Source organism: Mobula birostris, chromosome 14 (assembly GCF_030028105.1).
Source record: "Mobula birostris isolate sMobBir1 chromosome 14, sMobBir1.hap1, whole genome shotgun sequence".
Taxonomy (NCBI): Eukaryota; Metazoa; Chordata; class Chondrichthyes; order Myliobatiformes; family Myliobatidae; genus Mobula; species Mobula birostris.
In genome coordinates this window covers 95,272,812-95,295,311 of record NC_092383.1, presented here as the reverse complement: position 1 = coordinate 95,295,311, position 22,500 = coordinate 95,272,812, and the positions used below count along the sequence as shown (strand labels likewise).

At 44.5% G+C, this 22,500-nt stretch overlaps 1 protein-coding gene across 1 annotated transcript in view; it reads left to right on the top strand.

Annotated features, from left to right (window-relative positions):
• LOC140209568 (zona pellucida sperm-binding protein 3 receptor-like) overlaps positions 1-22,500 on the top strand; it is a 75,099-nt gene that overhangs the window by 29,270 nt on the left and 23,329 nt on the right. Inside the window, exons 4-6 of the mRNA XM_072277845.1 lie at positions 5,920-6,016; positions 11,523-11,596; positions 13,098-13,283. Coding sequence (XP_072133946.1) covers positions 5,920-6,016; positions 11,523-11,596; positions 13,098-13,283 — 357 coding nt within the window. The remainder of the gene's footprint in view (positions 1-5,919; positions 6,017-11,522; positions 11,597-13,097; positions 13,284-22,500) is intronic.

The following is a 22,500-nucleotide window of genomic DNA, read 5'->3' as shown; positions in this document are numbered from 1 at the left end:
AAGCCTCAGAATACAAGGACACCCCTTTAAAACAGAGATGAAGAGGAATTTCTTTAGCCAGCAGGTGGTAAAGGTAAATCTGTGGAATTCATTGCCTCACTCGACGGTGAAGGTCAAGTCCCTGGGTGAAAATTGATGATTAGTCAGGACGTCAAGGGTTACAGGAAGAAGGCAAGAAAATGAGGTTGAGAGTGAAAATAAATCAGCCTCGATCGAATGACAGAATGGGCTGAACGGCCTAATTCTGCTCCTATGTCTTATTGTCTCTTATAGACTTATGCACCTTTCAGATTATTCCCACTAGCCTTAAAGTGCCAGAGCTGAGCTGTAACATTTCCTTCCTAGTCTCAATTCTGTTTCACTGATAGGAAAGCGAGGGCGAGACCAATTGTAAATCCGTCACCCCACATACTTCCTCTGTTCTTCCCACCCTCTCTACAGCTTCATACATTAGTCTTTTCACCTTCCCTGCTCCTTTAATTTTATGTGTTAAAGCACTGAGCCAATTTGCTTGTTTCTATTGTACAAAGAGAACATTTAGCGGTGGTATTGAATGGATTGAAATTTGAAACATTTGGTGATTTCCCCCTCCAAGTGGTTCCAGTTCCCCACCATCTGTCCCACAAAGACAAAGTGAGTGGATCCTTCTGAATAGATCACAGAAAAAACCATTTAACACACAGTGTCTATAAAAGGTATTCAGCCCCCTTGGAACTTTAAATGAACATTGAATCACATTTGGATTAAATTTGGCTTTTTTTTTGACACTGATCAACTGAAAAAGATTCTGTGGTATCAAAGTGCAAACATTTTTGAAATTTTCGTGATTTTTTTTTCTCCAACGGCGTTCAGAGAGGCGGGACTGCGCAGGCATGTGACGTCGGGCAGTGCAGCGCGGCAGATTTAAAAGGAACAGTGCCTCATAGAGCGGGCGGCGGAGTGAGCCGGGAGCAGAGTGAAGACTTAAGGGCTTCGGCTCAACAGGCTTAGGCAGAAACGGGCAAGGCGAGGAAGGTTTGGCATTCATTTTCTGTTGTTATTTGAGGAGAGGGGCAGTATGAGTGTGAGGGCAGTTTGCTGTTCTCGGTGTCAGATGTGGGAGGTCCTGGAGTCTCCAAGCCTCCCGGACGTCTACATCTGCGCCAAGTGCATCGAGATGCAGCTCCTAAGGGACCGCGTTACGGAACTGGAGCTGCAGCTCGATGACCTTCGTCTGGTCAGGGAGAGTGAGGAGTTGATAGAGAGGAGTTGCAGGCAGGTGGTCACACCAGGGCCACGGGAGGCAGACAAGTGGGTCACGGTTAGGAGGGGGAAGGGGAAGAGTCAGGTAATAGAGAGTACCCCGGTGGCTGTGCCCCTTAACAATAGGTACTCCTGTTTGAGTACTGTTGAGGGGGACAGCTTACCCGGGGGAAGCGACAGTGGCCGTGCCTCTGGCACAGAGTCTGGCCCTGTAGCTCAGAAGGGTAGGGCAAGGAAGAGGAGGGCAGTTGTGATAGGGGACTCGATAGTAAGGGGGTCAGATAGGCGATTCTGTGGACGCAGTCCAGAGACCCGGATGGTAGTTTGCCTCCCTGGTGCCAGGGTCCGGGATATTTCTGATCGTGTCCAAGGTATCCTGAAGTGGGAGGGTGAGGAGCCAGAGGTCGTGGTACATACAGGTACCAATGACATAGGTAGGAAAAGGGATGAGGTCCTGAAAGGAGAATATAGGGAGCTAGGAAGGGAGTTGAGAAAAAGGACTGCAAAGGTAGTAATCTCGGGATTACTGCCTGTGCCATGCGACAGTGAGAGTAGGAATGTGATGAGGTGGAGGATAAATGCGTGGCTGAGGGATTGGAGCAGGGGGCAGGGATTCAAGTTTTTGGATCATTGGGACCTCTTTTGGCGCAGGCGTGACCTTTACAAAAAGGACGGGTTACACTTGAATCCTAGGGGGACCAATATCCTGGCAGGGAGATTAGCGAGGGCTACTGAGGTGACTTTCAACTAGAATGGTTGGGGGGTGGGAATCAAATTAAAGAGGCTAGGCGTGAGGAGGTTAGTTCACAACAGGGGGATGAGGACCAGTGCAGAGAGACAGAGGGGTGTAAAGTGAGGGTAGAAGCAAAAAGTACTAAGGAGAAAAGTAAAAGTGGCAGGCTGACAAATCCAGGGTAAGCATTAAAAAGGACCACTTTTCAACATAATTGTATAAGGGCTAAGAGAGTTGTAAAAGAGCGCCTGAAGGCTTTGTGTGTCAATGCAAGGAGCATTCGTAATAAGGTGGATGAATTGAAAGTGCAGATTGTTATTAATGATTATGATATAGTTGGGATCACAGAGACATGGCTCCAGGGTGACCAGGGATGGGAGCTCAACGTTCAGGGATATTCAATATTCAGGAGGGATAGACATGAAGGAAGGGGAGGTGGGGTGGCGTTGCTGGTTAAAGAAGAGATTAACGCAATAGAAAGGAAGGACATAAGCTGGGAAGATGTGGAATCGATATGGGTAGAGCTGCGTAACACCAAGGGGCAGAAGACACTGGTGGGAGTTGTGTACAGGCCACCTAACAGTAGTAGTGAGGTCAGAGATGGTATTAAACAGGAAATTAGAAATGTGTGCAATAAAGGAACAGCAGTTATAATGGGTGACTTCAATCTACATGTAGATTGGGTGAACCAAATTGGTAAAGGTGCTGAGGAAGAGGATTTCTTGGAATGTATGCGGGATGGTTTTTTGAACCAACATGTTGAGGAACCAACTAGAGAGCAGGCTATTCTGGACTGGGTTTTGAGCAATGAGGAAGGGTTAATTAGCAATCTTGTCATGAGAGGCCCTTTGGGTAAGAGTGACCATAATATGGTGGAATTCTTCATTAAGATGGAGAGTGACATAGTTAATTCAGAAACAAAGGTTCTGAACTTAAAGAGGGGTAACTTTGAAGGTATGAGATGTGAATTAGCTAAGATAGACTGACAAATGACACTTAAAGGATTGACGGTGGATATGCAATGGCAAGCATTTAAAGGTTGCATGGATGAACTACAACAATTGTTCATCCCAGTTTGGCAAAAGAATAAATCAAGGAAGGTAGTGCACCCGTGGCTGACAAGAGAAATTAGGGATAGTATCAATTCCAAAGAAGAAGCATACAAATTAGCCAGAGAAAGTGGCTCACCTGAGGACTGGGAGAAATTCAGAGTTCAGCAGAGGAGGACAAAGGGCTTAATTAGGAAGGGGGAAAAAAGATTATGAGAGAAAACTGGCAGGGAACATAAAAACGGACTGTAAAAGCTTTTATAGATATGTAAAAAGGAAAAGACTGGTAAAGACAAATGTAGGTCCCCTGAAACAGGTGAATTGATTATGGGGAGCAAGGACATGGCAGACCAATTGAATAATTACTTTGGTTCTGTCTTCACTAAGAAGGACATAAATAATCTTCCAGAAATAGTAGGGGACAGAGGGTCCAGTGAGATGGAGGAACTGAGCGAAATACATGTTAGTAGGGAAGTGGTGTTAGGTAAATTGAAGGGATTGAAGGCAGATAAATCCCCAGGGCCAGATGGTCTGCATCCTAGAGTGCTTAAGGAAGTAGCTGAAGAAATAGTGGATGCATTAGTGATAATTTTTCAAAACTCGTTAGATTCTGGACTAGTTCCTGAGGATTGGAGGGTGGCTAATGTAACCCCACTTTTTAAAAAAGGAGGGAGAGAGAAACCGGGGAATTATAGACCGGTTAGCCTAACGTCGGTGGTGGGGAAACTGCTGGAGTCAGTTATCAAAGATGTGATAACAGCACATTTGGAAAGCGTTGAAATCATCGGACAAAGTCAGCATGGATTTGTGAAAGGAAAATCATGTCTGACGAATCTCATTGAATTTTTTGAGGATGTAACTAGTAGAGTGGATAGGGGAGAACCAGTGGATGTGGTATATTTGGATTTTCAGAAGGCTTTTGACAAGGTCCCACACAGGAGATTAGTGTGCAAACTTAAAGCACACGTTATTGGGGGTAAGGTATTGATGTGGATGGAGAATTGGTTAGCAGACAGGAAGCAAAGAGTGGGAATAAACGGGACCTTTTCAGAATGGCAGGCAGTGACTAGTGGGGTACCACAAGGCTCAGTGCTGGGACCCCAGTTGTTTACAATATATATTAATGACTTGGATGAGGGAATTAAATGCAGCATCTCCAAGTTTGCGGATGACACGAAGCTAGGTGGCAGTGTTAGCTGTGAGGAGGATGCAGAGTAACTTGGATAGGTTGGGTGAGTGGGCAAATTCATGGCAGATGCAATTTAATGTGGATAAATGTGAAGTTATCCACTTTGGTGGCAAAAATAGGAAAACAAATTATTATCTGAATGGTGGCCGATTAGGAAAAGGGGAGCTGCAACGAGACCTGGGTGTCATTATACACCAGTCATTGAAAGTGGGCATGCAGGTACAGCAGGTGGTGAAAAAGGCGAATGGTATGCTGGCATTTATAGTGAGAGGATTCGAGTACAGGAGCAGGGAGGTACTACTGCAGTTGTACAAGGCCTTGGTGAGACCACACCTGGAGGATTGTGTGCAGTTTTGATCCCCTAATTTGAGGAAAGACATCCTTGCCATAGAGGGAGTACAAAGAAGGTTCACCAGATTGATTCCTGGGATGGCAGGACTTTCATATGAAGAAAGACTGGATGAACTGGGCTTGTACTCGTTGGAATTTAGAAGATTGAGGGGGGATCTGATTGAAACGTATAAAATCCTAAAGGGATTGGACAGGCTAGATGCAGGAAGATTGTTCCCGATGTTGGGGAAGTCCAGAACAAGGGGTCACAGTTTGAGGATAAAGGGGAGGCCTTTTAGGACCGAGATTAGGAAAAACTTCTTCACACAGAGAGTGGTGAATCTGTGGAATTCTCTGCCACAGGAAACAGTTGAGGCCAGTTCATTGGCTATATTTAAGAGGGAGTTAGATATGGCCCTTGTGGCTATGGGGATCAGGGGGTATGAAGGGAAGGCTGGGGCGGGGTTCTGAGTTGGATGATCAGCCATGATCATAATAGATGGCGGTGCAGGCTCGAAGGGCCAAATGGCCTACTCTTGCACCTATTTTCTATGTTTTCTATGTTTCTATATCTCTACAAAGTGATACAAATTAATTAAAAATATAAAACACAAAATAATTGATTGCATAAGTACTCATCCCCTTTAATATGACACGCCAAATTATCACTGGTGCAGCCAATTGGTTTTAGAAGTCACATAATTAGTTAAATGTGGATCACTGTGTGCAGTCAAGGTGTTTCAGTTGATCATAGTAAAAATACACCTGTATCTGGAAGGTCCAACTGCTGGTGAGTCGGTATCCTGGCAAAAACTACACCATGAAGACAAAAGAACACTCCAAGCAACTCTGCAAAAAGATTATTGAAAAGCACAAGTCAGTTCATGGATGCAAGGAAACTTCCAAGTCACTGAACATCCCTTAGTTACGTCAACCATCAAGAAATGGAAAAACTATGGTACAGCTGTAAACCTGCCTAGAGCAAGCGGCCCTCAAAAACTGAAACCGTGCAAGAAGGGGACAAGTGAGGGAGTCCACAAAGAGACCTATGACAACTCTGGAGGAGTTACAAGCTTCAGTGGCTGAGATGGGAGAGACCGGACATACAACAACTGTTGCCTGGGTGAAACACGCTCCAACATAGCAAGCTCAATCTTGTTCAACATAACAGTAGCACGACCTACAACACAGCAACGGAGGCAGCCTGCCCTGGCATCCGAAGTCTATCTGGGTGTGTGAGTGGGTGGTGGGGATGGGAAAGGGGTAGCTTTACCGTTCCTATCTCGTTTTGTTTTTGCAGCTTGTGCTGTTCTGCTGAAGACTATGGTAAAAGCTGAGTCCGGTATTTAATGAAATCTGCCATTTTCCTTTCTTAGCAAAATCTTGTGGAAGTCCAGGAGAGGTTTTGAATGGATGGTACGATGCGACAGGCAATACGTTTGGAGCCAAAGTCACATTTTACTGTGAAGAAGGGTAAGTGTGCTGTGGACTGGTGATAAACATTATGGAAAGTATTTGTCCAAAACTGTCATGGTGGTATCTAGCAGGACTGGACTCGGGTGCTGAGGAATGGCGGACTGTCTCACGGTGAACGCTGGGAACGACTGAACCCGGGGGCAGAGGAATGGCGGACTGCCCATGAAGAGCTGGAAACAAGAGGTCAGACACAGGAATACCAACAGAGCATTGGAAGCATGACAGAGTAGCACCGCGAGGCAAATTATTCTCCACAAACACAAGGACTCCGTTCCTCCGCACCTGTGGTTCAGTCGTCTGTAAGCGCACATCGTCATAGCCACAGCAGCATTCTAATCATCGAAGTTGTGGACATTAATAATGATATGGCTACCAAAAGTTTCACCCCAGAATTTGAGTCATAACTCTGGTCCCAGTGTCATTCTATGTGTTTTTTTTCACCAATCTCCCACTCTATTCAGCTGCAGAATCCGGTTTAATATCACTGGCATATAGCGTCAAAGGGGTAAAGAAAACAGCACAGAGATGGGTTCTTTCAGGAGAATAAGGGGGGATCTCATAGAAACATTCCAAATATTAAAAGGTCTGAACAGATTAGATATGGCAAATTTGTTTCCCATGGTATGGGAGTCTAGGACAAGAGGGCACGACTTCAGAATTGAAGGACGTCCATTTAGAACAGATGCAGAGAAATTACTTTAGTCAGAGGGTGGTAAATCTGTGCAATTTGTTGCCACGAGTGGCTGTGGAGGCCAAATCATTGGGTGCATTTAAGGCAGAGATAGATAGGTTCTTGATTAACCAGGGCATTAAAGGGTATGGGAAGAAGGCAGGGGAGTAGGGATGACTGGAAGAATTGGATCAGCCCATGATTGAATGGTGGAGCAGACTCGATGGGCCGAATGGCCTACTTCTGCTCCTCTATCTTATGGTCTTATATAAAACCCTGGTTTGGCTGCACCTGGAGTATTGCATACAGTTCTGATTGGCACACTATAGGAAGGATGTTGAGGTTCGGAGGGGTGCAGAAGAGGTTCACCAGGATGCTGCCTGGTTTAGAGAGCATGTGCTATCACGAGATGCTAGATAAACTTGGGTTGTTTTTTTTTTTTTGGAGCGTCAGAAGCTGAGGGAAGATCTGATAGAGGTTTACAAGATTATGAGAGGCATAGATAGAGTAAAGAGAGAGTATCTGTTTCGCAGGGTTGAAATTCTTAATACCAGAGGGTCTCCCCATAACCTTTGATGCCACATTCAATCAAGAACCTATCAATCTCTGCCTTAAATACACACAACGACCTGGCCTCCACAGCTGCATGTGGAAACAAATTCCACAAATTCACCACCCTTTGGCCAAAGAAATTTCTCCGCATCTCTGTTTTGTTAGGGTGCCCCTCTATCCTGAGGCTGTGCCCTCTTGTCTGAGACTCTCCCACCATGGGAAACATCCTTTCCACATATACTCTGTCTAGGTCTTTCAACATTCGAAAGATTTCAATGAGATCCTCTCTCATCCTTCTGAATCCCAGCGAGTACAGACCCATACCCATCAAGCGTTCTTCATATGACAACCCTTTCATTCCTGGAATTATCCTTGTGAACCTCCTCTAGACCCCCCCCCCCCCAATGCCAGCACACATTTCCCAAGATGAGGGGCCCAAAACTGTTCACAATACTCAAGGTGATGCCTCACCAGTGCCTTATAAGGCCTCAGCATCACATCCTTGCTCTTGTATTCTAGACCTCTTGAAATGAATGCTAACGTGGCATTTGCCTTGCTCACCACCGACTCAACCTGCAAGTTAACCTTCACCGTGCTCTACACAAGGACTCCCAAGTCCCTTTGTGTCTCAAATTTTTGGATTTTCTCCCCGTTTAGAAAATAGTCCACTCATTTATTTCTACTACCAAACTGCATGACCATACATTTTCCAACATCGTATTTCATTTTCCACTTTCTTGCCCATTCTCCTAACCTAAATCCTTCTGCATCCTACTTACTTCCTCAACACTACCTGCCCTTCCACCAATCTTCACATCATCTACAAACTTGGCAACAAAGTCATCTGTTCCATCATCTAAATCACTTATATACAGCATAAAAAGAAGTGGTCCCAACACCAACCCCTACGGAACACCACTAGTCACTGGCAGCCAAGCAGAAAAGGATCCTTTTATTTCCACTCGCTGCCTCCTACCAATCAGCCAATGCTCTAACCATGTTAGTAACTTTCCTGTAATACCATGGGCTCTTAACTTGGTAAACAGCCTCATTTGTGGCACCTTGTCAAAGGCCTTCTGGAAGTCCAAATATACAACATCCACTGCATCCCCTTTATCTATCCTACTTGTAATCTCCTCAAAGAATTCCAAAAGCTTCATCAGGCTGAAGGAAACCATGCTGACTTTGTACTTGTCCTGTGTAACCAAGTACTCCATCAACTAATCCTTAACAATTAACTCCAACATCTTCCCAACCACTGAGGTCAGGCTAACTGGTCTTTAATTTCTTTTCTGCTGTCTTCCTGCTTTAAGTGACATTTGCCATTTTCCAGTTCTCTGGCACCATGCCAGTCCAATGATTTTTGAAAAATTATTACTAATGCCGCCACAATCTCTAATGCTACCTCCTTCAGAACTCTAGGGTGTAGTTCATCTGGTCCGGGTGACTTATGTATCTTTAGGTCTTTCAGCTTCTTGAGCACTTTCTTGTAACAGTAACTGCACCCACTTCTCTTCCTTCACAAACTACATCAGGCATACTGCTAGTGTCTTCCACAGTGAGAACTGATGCAAAATACTCATTTAGTTCATCAGCCATCTCCTTGGCTCCCATTTTTATTTCTCCTGCCTCATTTTCTAGTGGTTCTATATCCACTCTCATCTCTCTTTTATTTTTAGCATAGTTGAAAAAGCTTTTACTATCCACTTTGATATTATTTGCTAGTTTGCTTTCATATTTCATCTTTTTCCTTCTAATAATTTTTTTTAGTTGCACTCTGTGGGTTTTTAAATACTTCCCAATCCTTTATCTTCTCACTAAGTTTTGCCTTGTTGTATGCCCTCTCTTTTGCTTTTACAATAGCTTTGACTTCCCTTGTCAGCCATAGTTGTACTATTTTACCATTTGAGTATTTCTTCATTTTTGGAATACACACGTCCTGCACCTTCCTCATTTTTCCCAGAGACGCACGCCATTGCTGCTCTGCTGACATCCCTGCCAGCAGCTCCTTCCAATTTACTTTGGCCAACTCCTCTCTCATACCACTGTAATTTCCCTTAATCCATTGAAATACTGCTACATCAGACTTTACTTTCTCCCTAAATTTCAAGTTGAACTCTATCATATTGTAATCACTGGTTCCTAAGTATTCTTTTACCTTAAGCTCCCTAATCGCTTCCGGTTCATTACATAACACCCAATCCAGTATAGAAGTCTCCCATGACTACCACAACATTGCCCTTTTGGCTCACCTTTTCTATTTCCTGCATAAAACGATAACAGGCATTGATAGTCGACAGCCAGCACTTTTTGCCCAGGGCTACCAAGACAGGATATAATTTTAAGGTTATTGAAGGAAAGTATGGGCGGAATGTCAGAGTATGTTTTCACACTGAGAGGTGGTGGGTGCATGTTACACCCTGCTAAGGAGTGGTGGCAGAGGCAGGGACATTAGAGGCTTTTGGGAAACTCTTAGTTAGGCACATGGATGAAAAAAATAGGCGAGGGGGTGCTATACAGGAGGGAAGCAAGTAGGTGGATCTTGGAGTAGGCTAAAACATTGTGGGCCGAGGGGCCTTTAGTGTTCTATGTTCTTAAACGTTCTTGCATATCAAGGACATTATCAGTCAAAACACAAAGTGTCAAAGAAAGACAGAAGTGACAAGTTGGGAGAAAAAGTTGGAGATGCTGTGATAGAATTGGAAGAAGTAGAAAATCTTTATCAGGTGATGTTAAAGCAGCCATGGACCATAATTACAGCAGCAGCCAAGACAAATCATTCCACATAAAAAAATACTCGGACACAGCACTCCACAAATTGTTAAAGCTGAGTGCACCCCAGATTCTCCCTCTCCTCTAAGCCCCAGCACACCATCCCATCAGGCAGAAGATACAAAAGCCTGAAAGCATGTACCACCAGCTTCTAAGCCTATTGAACAGTTCCCTAGTATGATAAGATAGACCCTTGACCTCACAATCTACCTTGTTGTGACACTTGCACTTTACAATGCATTTTCTCTGTAACTAACACCTTAGTCAGCATTCTGTTACTGTTCTCCCTTGTGCTAGCTTGGAACCGTGTAATGAAAGGCTCTGTATTAGTGTACAGTGTAAAACAAACTCTTTCGCTCTACCTCAGGACATATGATAATAATCAACCTATTTACCAGTTTGAATGTAAAAGAAAAAGGTACCTCTGAAGCTTACAACCAGCTAAAGAGAGAAGGAAATAGAAACATAGAAACAATATGAAAAGCAACACACACAAAAAATGCTGGTGAACGCAGCAGGCCAGGCAGCATCTATAGGAAGAGGTACAGTCAACGAAAGGTCTCGGCCCAAAGCGTCAACTGTACCTCTTCCTATAGATGCTGCCTGGCCTGCTGCGTTCACCAGCATTTTTTGTGTGTGTTGCTTGAATTTCCAGCATCTGCAGATTTCCTCGTGTTTAGGATATGAAAAGGTTTGGTAAAAAGTGATAATAGAAAAGAATTGTTTTCTATAGACACAACAGTTTACAGACATTCCACCCTGCAAAAACTCATCTCAGGGAGGTAGCACCATCAATTTGCGGGAGACTTCCGGGAGAGGTGGGGTGTCTGAAATAGAGTAGTTCCTTAGCAGCTGGCCAGCTAGTTTAAATAACGTTAGCTATGCTAATGAACGAATGACACCTATTAAACTCACCTCAACACGTCTTTTACAGTCTTAACCCACCATAGGCAATAGAAAAGTCACTGTTGCAAACAGTGCGGCGAGCAACACTGTCATTATTTTGACCCCTAATAGGCAGGGGTACGCTTTAGTGTAGTCTGGGGTGACGTACGTTTTATATTTTTTTGGAACACTCTGCCATGGCGCGCTCTCTCTCTTTCTCCTGGTCGCTCTCACACTCTCTCTTGCTTTTCTCTCGCTCACTCTCAAAAAAATTGATTTCCGTGATATTGTATATAATTTGCGGGCATCAGGGAGCCACTATTAATATGCGGGAGACTCCCGGAACTTCTGGGAGAGTTAGGATGTCTGAGTTTATCCTTTGAAAGCTGATGATTTTATTATCCTCAGATGGTTTTAAAAGTATGAATTCCTTCCGTTACATACGGCTTTCCTTTCCCTTCCTCTGCTGAGAGGACTATGGGCAAATATATTTTGGCTGAAATTCGTAGCTGCAGACACTTCTGTCAGTAGCTCCCTCATGCTTTCCCTCCCTGTCGGTCACCCAGCTTATTAGCCAACAATAGCTGACTCTTCTCTCACTAACACAGTTGTGTTTCTGTCTAGGTACCGTCTGATTGGGAGAAGTTACAGGCTGTGTGAAGATCAAGGCTGGTCAGGAGAAGTGCCAAGCTGTGAGAGTAAGTCACACTTGACTGCTCTTTGAAAAATATCAGGCCTGTTTATGAGAATATTACTTCTGTTTGAACAGAAGACATAAGGGCAGAACTGGGCCATCCAGCCATCGAGTCTACTCCACTATTCCATCATGGCTGATTTATCTTCCCTTCCAACCTCATTTCCTTGCCTTCTCCTCGTAATCATCAATGCCCTTGCCTGTCAACCTCCACTTTAGATTAGTGTTGATGAGGCTGGTGACAAATACCTGGATTACTATTCTACAAAGGTGTAATATCATGATTATGCAGTTCAAATCCAGAGACCTGGTCTATTAGTGACGCCGTCACAGTAGAAGGGGAGCTCCAATTGTTGATGAAATCAGTCTCGATAGCAATGCTGAGCTTGAAGTTACCAATTTTTTTTATAAATCCATGTGGTTCATTAATGTATGTCTGACCCAGAATAGCCTAAATGTGACCTGAAAAACAGAGAAGACCTGTTCTCTGAAAGCGGCCAACAAACGCCCTCTCACCGTCAGCACAGAGAGAGCGGTATCTGGAGGACTATTCTCATGGTCCACTCTCCTCTCCTACCTGATATCTTCTTTTTCAGCCCTTATCTTTTTCACTTTGCACTTTATTTCCCCCTCCCCCCACCACTTACCTTCCCCCTCACTTGGTCTCACCAATCACCTTCTAGCTTTGGGAAGGCGCAATAGTGTAGAGGTTAGCACAGTGCTTTACGGTACAGGCGGCTCGGGTTCAATCCTTGCCACTGACTCTAAGGAGTTTGCAAATCTCTCCCTGTGACCAGTTTCCTCCGGGTGCCCCCGTTTCCTCCCGCAGTCCAAAGACGCACCCGTTGGTAGGTTAATTGTTGATTGTAAATTGTCCCGTGATTAGGCTAAGATTGAGTTGGAGGATTGCTCGGCGACACAGCTTGAAGGGCCGAAGGGACATATTCTGTATTGTCTCTCAATTTATTCAACAAGTAAGTAAATTCCACTCCTTCCCCTTCCTTTCCACTCCTGATGAAGCATCTCATCCTGAAATGCTGCCTCTTTTCTCCTCTCCATAGAGGCTGCCTGACCTGCTGAGTTCCTCCAGCATTTTCTGTGTGTTCACCATCATCGTCATCATCAGGTGCCACGCCCAGTTTAAGCTTTGACTGCCATGGCCCACACACCCCTGTTTCGGGTCAAGTGGATCAATTCATTGGTATTCATTTCCAGTTCTCTGGCTGCTGTCTCCAGTGTGCGTTACTTAGTAGTTGAAGGAAGTGACTCACCATACCATATCATTGGTGAGAGGGATGGGCAGCTGAAGGATCTCGATCTGAAATGTCGACTATTTCCCTCAGAGACCTTCCGTAACCAACATCCTTTTCCAGATCCTCACCCAATGAACAGAGAACATAGAACATTACAGCACAGTTCAGGCCCTTCGATCCAAAATGTTGTGCCAATCTTTTAACTTGCTCTAAAATCAGTCTAACATAGCCCACCATGTCTTACTTTCCCAGCTGTCAAATGTGTAGGTCTTCCATCGATTGAAAATGGAGTTGCACCAACTCCACCCAATGGCGAGGCCTGGGAATTTGGATCATTGGCCAAGTATTCATGTAATGGTGACTACTCGTTGATTGGTGCAAAGTCACTTATTTGTTCATCTTCCGGACAGTGGAGCGACAAACCCCCGATATGCAAAGGTAATCAAAACTCGTTCCTGCTGATCTCTCCGTGTCTCACCATTTTCCACCTAATATCAATGTTTAAATGGTTTAAAATATTAATCACGGAATAATTTTAAAAAGTAACATGCCTCTGCTGTCTTTGTGATCCAAACCTTGTGGTCCCAGTGACCACATTGATTCATAATAGATGCTAGGTATTTAATGAAGGCCTACAGACCATAAGACATAGGAACAGAATCAGGCCATTTGGTCTATTGAGTCTTCTCTGCCTTTCGATCATAGCTGATTTATTTTTCCTCTCAATCCCTTTCTCCTAACTTCCTCCCATAGCCTTTGACGCTCTTGTGAATCAATAATCTATCAAACTCAGCTTTAACTATAGCCAATAACTTGGCCTCTAAAGCCGTCTGTGGCAATGATTACCACAGATTCACCACCTTCTGGCTTAAGAAATTCTTCTTCTTCTCTGTTCTAAAGGGGTGTCCTATAGGAAACTTCCTCTCCATGTCCACTCTATTGAAACCTTGCGGTATCTGGTATTCTGTGAGACTGCTCCTCATTCTTCTAAGTGGTCAGCACGGATCTGTTGGGCCAAAGGTCTTGAATCTTGTACCTCCCCATCACCGACTGATATAACAAAGGCCACAAAGTTAGAGAAGGCTGTTACTTTTTAAAACTGCTTTACTTAAGTCATTTATAAGTGTGTTTGTAGCTAATATTATTTTCTTCATAGCACTATAAAGGGGAATAAATTTCTTGGCCCGAAACGTTAACTGTTTCCTCCCTGCAGGTTGCTTGGCCTGCTGAGGTTCTCCAGCAATCAGTGTGTGGCTCTAGGCTGGGAGGTCCACTTGGCACGTAACTGTTCTAATCATCCCCGATAACTCAGTTCAGGAAAATGACTTCAGATTGGATCGGCCTCTGAAGGAGTGTGAGCCATGTAGCACTTGTAGTTGAACGCTTGGGTGAATACAAGGGTCAATTCTAGACAGCTACACCCCTGTACCTAATAAAGTGGCCACTGACTATATAACTGAACAGCAATAGTTCACTCACATGTTACATAAAAGGATAATTAACATGTAATTTTGCCCTCTGTAAACTACATTAAGTTTTGGGGACTACCTGTTAGCTGAATAAACTCCTGTCCCAGCATCAACAATTGATCTATGTATACAAGTTATCTTGTGTATTTATACTCAAGGCTTTCCATTGGTCGTTGCATCCCAGCGGTCTACACGATACGCAAGCCAGGCGGTACAATGTGGAGAGCAAGCTGTTGCCCATACAGCAGGCTCCCCCTCTCCAGGCAGCTGATGAATCCAAAGGAATGGCAGAGACTGGTACAGTTTGGCACCAGCGGCGTCACCTGAGTTGCCAGTCAGCGTTGAACTCAGCGTAGGACAGCAGCTACAATTTTTCTTCAGGGTCTACTCCCGAAGCCTTCCCCATGAATGAGTACAGCTGCAAGGCAGCGGAGGTTCAAGATCAGAGTTTTCCTTCTCCTAGATGAGCTGCCAGCCAAAGCTGACAAGTTCCATCTACCCGAAATGACCGGTTTTAAGGCGCCAGTAACTCACCTTTGCCCCTTCTCCTGTCAGCAGAAACATTTCTCAGTCAGTAGAAGTGGTTTCACCAGGCTTAGTAACTAAGCCACAGGTGAAGACAGACGAGAAGCTGGACTTGGTTGTCAGAGGCCATTTGAGATGCATGCCATTGGGAGAATTTAATAGGCAGTGGTACTCATTGTCACTACCACCACTGGCTAAAACAACGTTCAAAAATCATATTACTGTATATACAATTATAATACTATTCATATTTATAGTTTTTTTATTATTATATTATTTATCTGTTGTGCTTCATCAGATCCAGAGTAACAATTATTTCATTCTCCTTTACGCTTGTGTGTTGGAAATGACATTAAACAATCTTGAATCTTGAATCTTGCTATGTAACAAAAAGAAGCACATGTGCTGCCTTCTTACTTGTACAATTCATAGAACATAGAAAATAAAACATCGAAATCTCCAGCACATCACAGGCCCATCAGCCTGCGATGCTGTGCTGACCAGGTAACCTACTCTAGAAACTGCCTAGAATTTCCCTACCCTGTAACCCTCTATTTTTCTAAGCTCCATGTACCTATCTAGGAGTCTCTTAAAAGACCCTGTTGTATCTGCCTCCATTACAGTTGCCAACAGTGCATTCCACATACCCACCATTCTCTGTGTTGAAAAACTTACTCCTGACGTCCCCTTCCAAGCACCTTAAAACTATGCTCCCTCATGTTAGCCATTTCAGCCCTAGGAAAAAGCTTTCGGCTAGCCACATGATCAATGCCTCTCATCATCTTATACACCTCTATCAGGTCACCTCTCATCCTCCATCGCTCCAAGGAGAAAAGGTCAAGTTCACTCAATCTATTCTCATAAGGCACACTCTCCAATCCAGGCAACATCCTTGTAGATCTCCTCTGTACCCTCTCTACAGTAACTACATCCTTCCCGTAGTGAGGTGACCAGAACTGAACACAGTTCTCCAAGTGGGGTCTGACAAAGGTCTTTTTTGCTATAATATTATCACATGGCTTTTGAACTCAGTTCCACAGTTGATGACTGCCAACACACCATACGTCTTCTTAACAACACCGTCAACCTGCTCAGCAGCTTTGTGTGTCCTATGGACATGGACCCCAAGATCTCTCTGTACCTCCACACTACCAAGATTCTTACGATTAAAACTATATTCTGTCTTCAAATTTGACCTACCAAAATGAACCACTTCACACCTATCTGGGTTGATCTCCACCTGCCAGTTCTCAATCCAGTTCTGCATCCTGCTGCAACCTCTGACAGCCCTCCAGACTATCCACTACACTCCCAACCTTTTGTGTCATCAGCAAACTTACTAACCCACCCTTCTACTTCTTGATTCAGATCATTTATAAAAATTGCAAAGAGGAGGGTTCCCAGAACAGATCCCTGTGGAACACCACTGGCCACTGAGAACTCAATCAGGCTCATAAGGCATGACCTGCCCTGACAAAGCCATAATAACTAGCCCTAATCAGATTATGTCTCTCCAAATGCTCATCAATCCTGTCTCTCAGGATCTTCTCCAACAACTTGCTCACCATTGAAGTAAGACTCACTGGTCTATATTTACTGGGTTATCTCTACTCCCTTTCTTGAACAAGGGAAATACACATGCAACCCTCCAATCTTCTGGTAGTTCTTCTATCTCTAAGATCATCACCAGAGGCTCAGCAATTTCCTCCCTCACTCCACAGTAGCCTGGGGTATATCTCGCCCAATCCTGGCAATTTATCTAACTTTATGCTTTTCAAAAGCTCCAGCACATCCTCTTTCTTAATGATTATAGAAACATAGAAACATAGAAAATAGGTGCAGGAGTAGGCCATTCGGCCCGTCGAGCCTGCACCGCCATTTATTATGATCATGGCTGATCATCCAACTCAGAGCCCTGCACCAGCCTTCCCTCCATACCCCCTGATCCCTGTAGCCACAAGGGCCATATCTAACTCCCTCTTAAATATAGCCAATGAACTGGCCTCAACTGTTTCCTGTGGCAGAGAATTCCACAGATTCACCACTCTCTGTGTGTGAAGAAGTTTTTCCTAATCTCGGTCCTAAAAGGCTTCCCCTTTATCCTCAAACTGTGACCCCTTGTTCTGGACTTCCCCAACATCGGAAACAATCTTCCTGCATCTAGCCTGTTCAATCCTTTTAGGATTTTATACGTTTCAATCAGATCCCCCCTCAATCTTCTAAATTCCAACGAGTACAAGCCCAGTTCATCCAGTCGTTCTTCATATGAAAGTCTTGCCATCCCAGGAATCAATCTGGTGAACCTTCTTTGTACTCCCTCTATGGCAAGGATGTCTTTCCTCAAATTAGGGGACCAAAACTGCACACAATACTCCAGGTGTGGTCTCACCAAGACCTTGTACAACTGCAGTAGTACCTCCCTGCTCCTGTACTCGAATCCTCTCGCTATAAATGCCAGCATACCATTCGCCTTTTTCACCGCCTGCTGTACCTGCATGCCCACTTTCAATGACTGGTGTATAATGACACCCAGGTCTCGTTGCACCTCCCCTTTTCCTAATCGGCCACCATGCAGATAATAATCTGTTTTCCTATTTTTGCCACCAAAGTGGATAACTTCACATTTATCCACATTAAATTGCATCTGCCATGAATTTGCCCACTCACCCAACCTATCCAAGTCATTCTGCATCCTCTTAGCATCCTCCTCACAGCTAACACTGCCACCCAGCTTCGTGTCATCCGCAAACTTGGAGATGCTGCATTTAATTCCCTCATCCAAGTCATTAATATATATTGTAAACAACTGGGGTCCCAGCACTGAGCCTTGCGGTACCCCACTAGTCACCGCCTGCCATTCTGAAAAGGTCCCGTTTATTCCCACTCTTTGCTTCCTGTCTGCTAACCAACTCTCCACCCACACCAATACCTTACCCACAATACCGTGTGCTTTAAGTTTGCACACTAATCTCCTGTGTGGGACCTTGTCAAAAGCCTTCTGAAAATCCAAATATACCACATCCACTGGTTCTCCCCTATCCACTCTACTAGTTACATCCTCAAAAAATTCTATGAGATTCGTCAGACATGATTTTCCTTTCACAAATCCATGCTGAATTATATGCTCAAGCATTTCACTCCACTGTAAGTCATCCCCACAATTGCCAAGGTCCTTTTCCCGGGTGAATACTGAAGCAAAGTATTCATTAAGTTCCTCTGCTACGTCCTCCGACTCCGTGTATATGTTTCTGTTATCACACCTGACTGGTCCTATCTTCACATGACTCATCTTTTTCCTCTTCACATACTTGTAGAATGCCTTTGGGTTTTCCTTAATCCTGCTCGCCAAGGCCTTCTCACTGCCCCTTCTAGCTCTCCTAATTTCATTTTTAAGCTTCTTCCTGGCAGCCTTGTCATTTTCTAGAGCTCCAACAGTACCTAGTTTCTTGAATCTTTCATAATCTTTTCTTTTCTTCTTAACTAAATTTTCCACATCCTTTGTACAAGAAGGTTCTTGCAGCCTACCATCCCTTCCCTGCCTCAATGGAAAATACCTATGCAGAACGCCATGCAACGTTTGCGCATTGCTGCCATGCATTTCCCTGAGAACATCTGCTCCCAGTTTATGCTCCCAAGTTCCTGCCTCATATCATATTTCCCTCTACCGCAATTAAAATAGGGTAGAGGGATTGGAGCAGGAGGCAGGGATTCAGATTTCTGGATCAGTGGGACCTCTTTTAAGACAGGTGGGACCTGTACAAAAAGGACGGGTTGCACTTGAATCCCAAGGGGACCAACATCCTGGCAGGGAGGTTTACTAAGGCTATCAGGGAGAGTTTAAACTAGAATTGCTGGGGGGTGAGAACCCGAACTGAAGTGACGGAGGTAGGGGCGGTTGGTTCACAAATAGAGAAAGCTTGGAGACAGTGCAAGAGGGAGGATAGGCAGATGATAGAGAAGGGACACGCTTAGACCGATGGTTTGAGCTGTGTTTATTTTAATGCGAGGAGTATCATGAATAAAGCGGATGAGCTTAGAGCGTGGATCAGTACTTGGAGCTATGATGTTGTGGCCATTACAGAGACTTCGATGTGCAGGGGCAAGAATGGCTACTTCAAGTGCCAGGCTTTAAATGTTTCAGAAAGGACAGGGAGGAGCCAAAAGAGGTGGGGGCGTGGCACTGTTGATCAGAGATAGTGTCACAGCTGCACAAAAGGAGGAAGTCATGGAGGGGTTGTCTACGGAGTCTCTGTGGGTGGAAGTTAGGAAGAGGAAGGGGTCAATAACTCTTACTGAGTGTTTTTTATAGACCACCCAATAATAACAGGGACATCGAGGAGCAGATAGGGAGACAGATTCTGCAAAGGTGTAATAATAACAGGGTTGTTGTGGTGGGAGATTTTAATTTCCCAAATATTGATTGGCATCTCCCTAGAGTGAGGGGTTTAGATGGCGTGGAATTTGTTAGGTGTGTTCAGGAAGGTTTCTAGACACAATATGTAGATAAGCCTACAAGAGGAGAGACTACACTTGATCTGATATTGGGAAATGAACCTGGTCAGGTGTCAGGTCTCTCAGTGGGAGAGCATTCTGGAGATAGTGATCACAATTCTATCTCCTTTACCATAGCATTGGAGAGGATAGGAACAGACAAGTTAGGGAAATGTTTAATTGAAGTAAGGGGAAATATGAGGCTATCAGGCAGGAACTTGGAAGCATAAATTGGAAATGGATGTTCTCAGGGAAACGTATGGAAGAAATGTGGCAAGTGTTCGGGGGATATTTGCGTGGGGTTCTGCATAGGTACGTTCCAACGAGGCAGGGAAAGGATGGTAGGGTACAGGAACCATGGGGTACAAAGGCTGTTGCAAATCTAGTCAAGAAGAAAAGAAGAGCTTATGAAAGATTCAAAAAACTAGGTAATGATAGAGATCTAGAAGATTATAGGGCTAGCAAGAAAGAATTTAAGAATGAAATTAGGAGAAACAGAAGGGGCCATGAGAAGGCCTTGGCAGACAGGATTAAGGAAAACCCCAAGGCATTCTACAAATATGTGAAGAGTAAGAGGATAAGACATGAGAGAATAGGACCAATCAAGTGTGTATGGAAACGGAGGAGATAGCAGAGGTACTTAATAAATATTTTGCTTCAGTATTCACTACGGAAAAGGATCTTGGCGATTGTAGGGATGACTTACAGCGGACTGAAAAACTTGAGCATGTAGATATTAAGAAAGAGGATGTGCTGGATCTTTTGGAAAGCATCAAGTTGGATAAGTCACCGGGACCGGATGGGATATACCCCAGGCTACTGTGGGAAGCGAGGGAGAAGATTGCTGTGCCTCTGGCGATGATCTTTGCATCATCGAGGAGAGGAGAGGTTCTGGAGGATTGGAGGGTTGTGGATGTTGTTCCCTTATTCAAGAAAGGGAGTAGAGATAGCCCAAGAAATTGTAAACCAGTGGTTGGTCAGTTGATAGAGAAGATCCTGAGAGGCAGGATTTATGAATATTCGGAGGGGCATAATATGATTAGGAATAGTCAGCATGGCTTTGTCAAAGGCAGATCATACCTTCCGAGCTTGATTGAGCTTTTTGAGGATGTGACTAAAGACATTGATGAAGGTGGAGCCATAGATGTAGTGTATATGGATTTCAGCAAGGCATTTGCTAAGGTACCCCATGCCAGGCTTATTGAGAAAGTAAGGAGGCATGGGATCCAAGGAGACATTGCTTTGTGGATCCAGAACTGGCTTACCCACAGAAGGCAAAGAGTGGTTGTAGATGGGTCATATTCTGTATGGAGGTCGGTGACCAGTGGCGTGCCTCAGGGATCTGTTCTGGGACCCCTACTCTTCATGATTTTTAATAAATGACTTGGATGAGGATGTGGAGGGATAGGTTAGTAAATCTGCTGATGACACAAAGATTGGGGATGTTATGGATAGTGTGGAGGGCTGTCAGAGATTACAGTGGGACATAGATAGGATGCAAAACAGGGCTGAGAAGTGGCAGATGGAGTTCAACCCAGATAAGCGTGAGGTGGTTCATTTTGATAGGTCAAATATGATGGCAGAATAGAGCATTAATGGTAAGAGTCTTGGCGGTGTGGAGGATCAGAGAGATCTTGGGGTCCGAGTCCATAGGACACCCAAAGCTGCTGCGCAGGTTGACTCTGTGGTTAAGAAGGCGTGTGGTGCATTGTCTTTCATCAATCGTGGGGTTGAGTTTAAGAGCCGAGAGGTAATGTTGCAGCTATATAGGACCCTGGTCATACCCACTTGGAGTACTGTGCTCAGTTCTGGGCACCTCACTACAGGAAGGATGTGGAAAGGGTGCAGAGGAAATTTACAAGGATGTTGCCTGGATTGGGAACATGCCTTATGAGAATAGGTTGAGTGAACTCGGCCTTTTCCCCTTGGAGCAACAGAGGATGACAGGTGACCTGATACAGGTGTACAAGATGATGAGAGGCATTGATTGTGTGGATAGTCAGAGGCTTTTTCCCTGGCTGAAGTGGCTACCATGAGAAGGCATAGTTTTAAGGAGCTTAGAAGTAGGTACAGAGATGTCAGGGTTAAGTTTTTTTTACGCAGAGAGTGGTAAGTGTGTGGAATGGGCTGCCGGTGATGGTGGTGGATACGATAGGGTCTTTTAAGAGACACCTGGATAGGTACATGGAGCTTAGAAAAATAGAGGGCTATGGGTAACCCTAGGTAATTTCTAAGGTAAGGACATGTTCAGCATAGCTTTGTGGGCCGAAGGGCCTGTGTTGTGCTGTAGGTTTTATTTGTTCTATGTTCTATATTCTAAATGTTTTCCCAGTTTGTCTGCTCCTATCCCTCTCCAGCTCTATGGTAAAGGAGATAAAGTTGTGATCACTACCTCCAAAATGCTCTCCCACCAAGAGATCTGACACCTGATCAAGTTCATTTCCCGATACCAGATCAAGTACTGCCTCTCATCTAGTTGGCTTTTCTACATACTGTGCCAGGAAACCTTCCTGAACGCACCTAACAAACTCCACCCCATCTAAACCCCTTGCTCTAAGGAGATGCCAGTTTACATTAAGTTCCCCCTCCCACCATAACAACCCTATTATTATTGCACCATTCCAGAATCTGCTTCTCTATCTGCTCCTCAATGTCCCTGTAACTGTTGGGGAGGGGGTCTATAAAAAACACCCTGTAGAGTTATTGTCCATTTCCTGTTTCTGACTTTCACCCACACTGATTTAGTGGATAATCCCTTCCCCCTTTTCTGCAGCCGTGACACTATCCCTGATTAGCAATGCCACATCCCCACGTCTTTTGCCTCCTTCCTGTCCTTTTCGAAACATCTAAAGACTGGCTCACTCAGCAGCCATTCCTGCCCCTGAGACATCTAAGTCTCTGTAATGGCCACAATGTCATAGTTCCATGTATTGATCTACGCTCTAAGTTCATCGGCCTTGTTTATAATATCACTTGCATTAAAATCGACGCATCTCAAACCATCAGGTGGAGTGCATCTTTGCTCTATCGTCTGCCTATCCTTCCTCACAAATTCCCTACAAGCTGTCTCCACTTGTGCTCCAACTTTCCCATCCTCTGCCTCTTCACTTCAGTTCCCACCCCTCTGCAAATCTAGTTTAAATCCTCCCCAATATCAATGGCAAACCTCC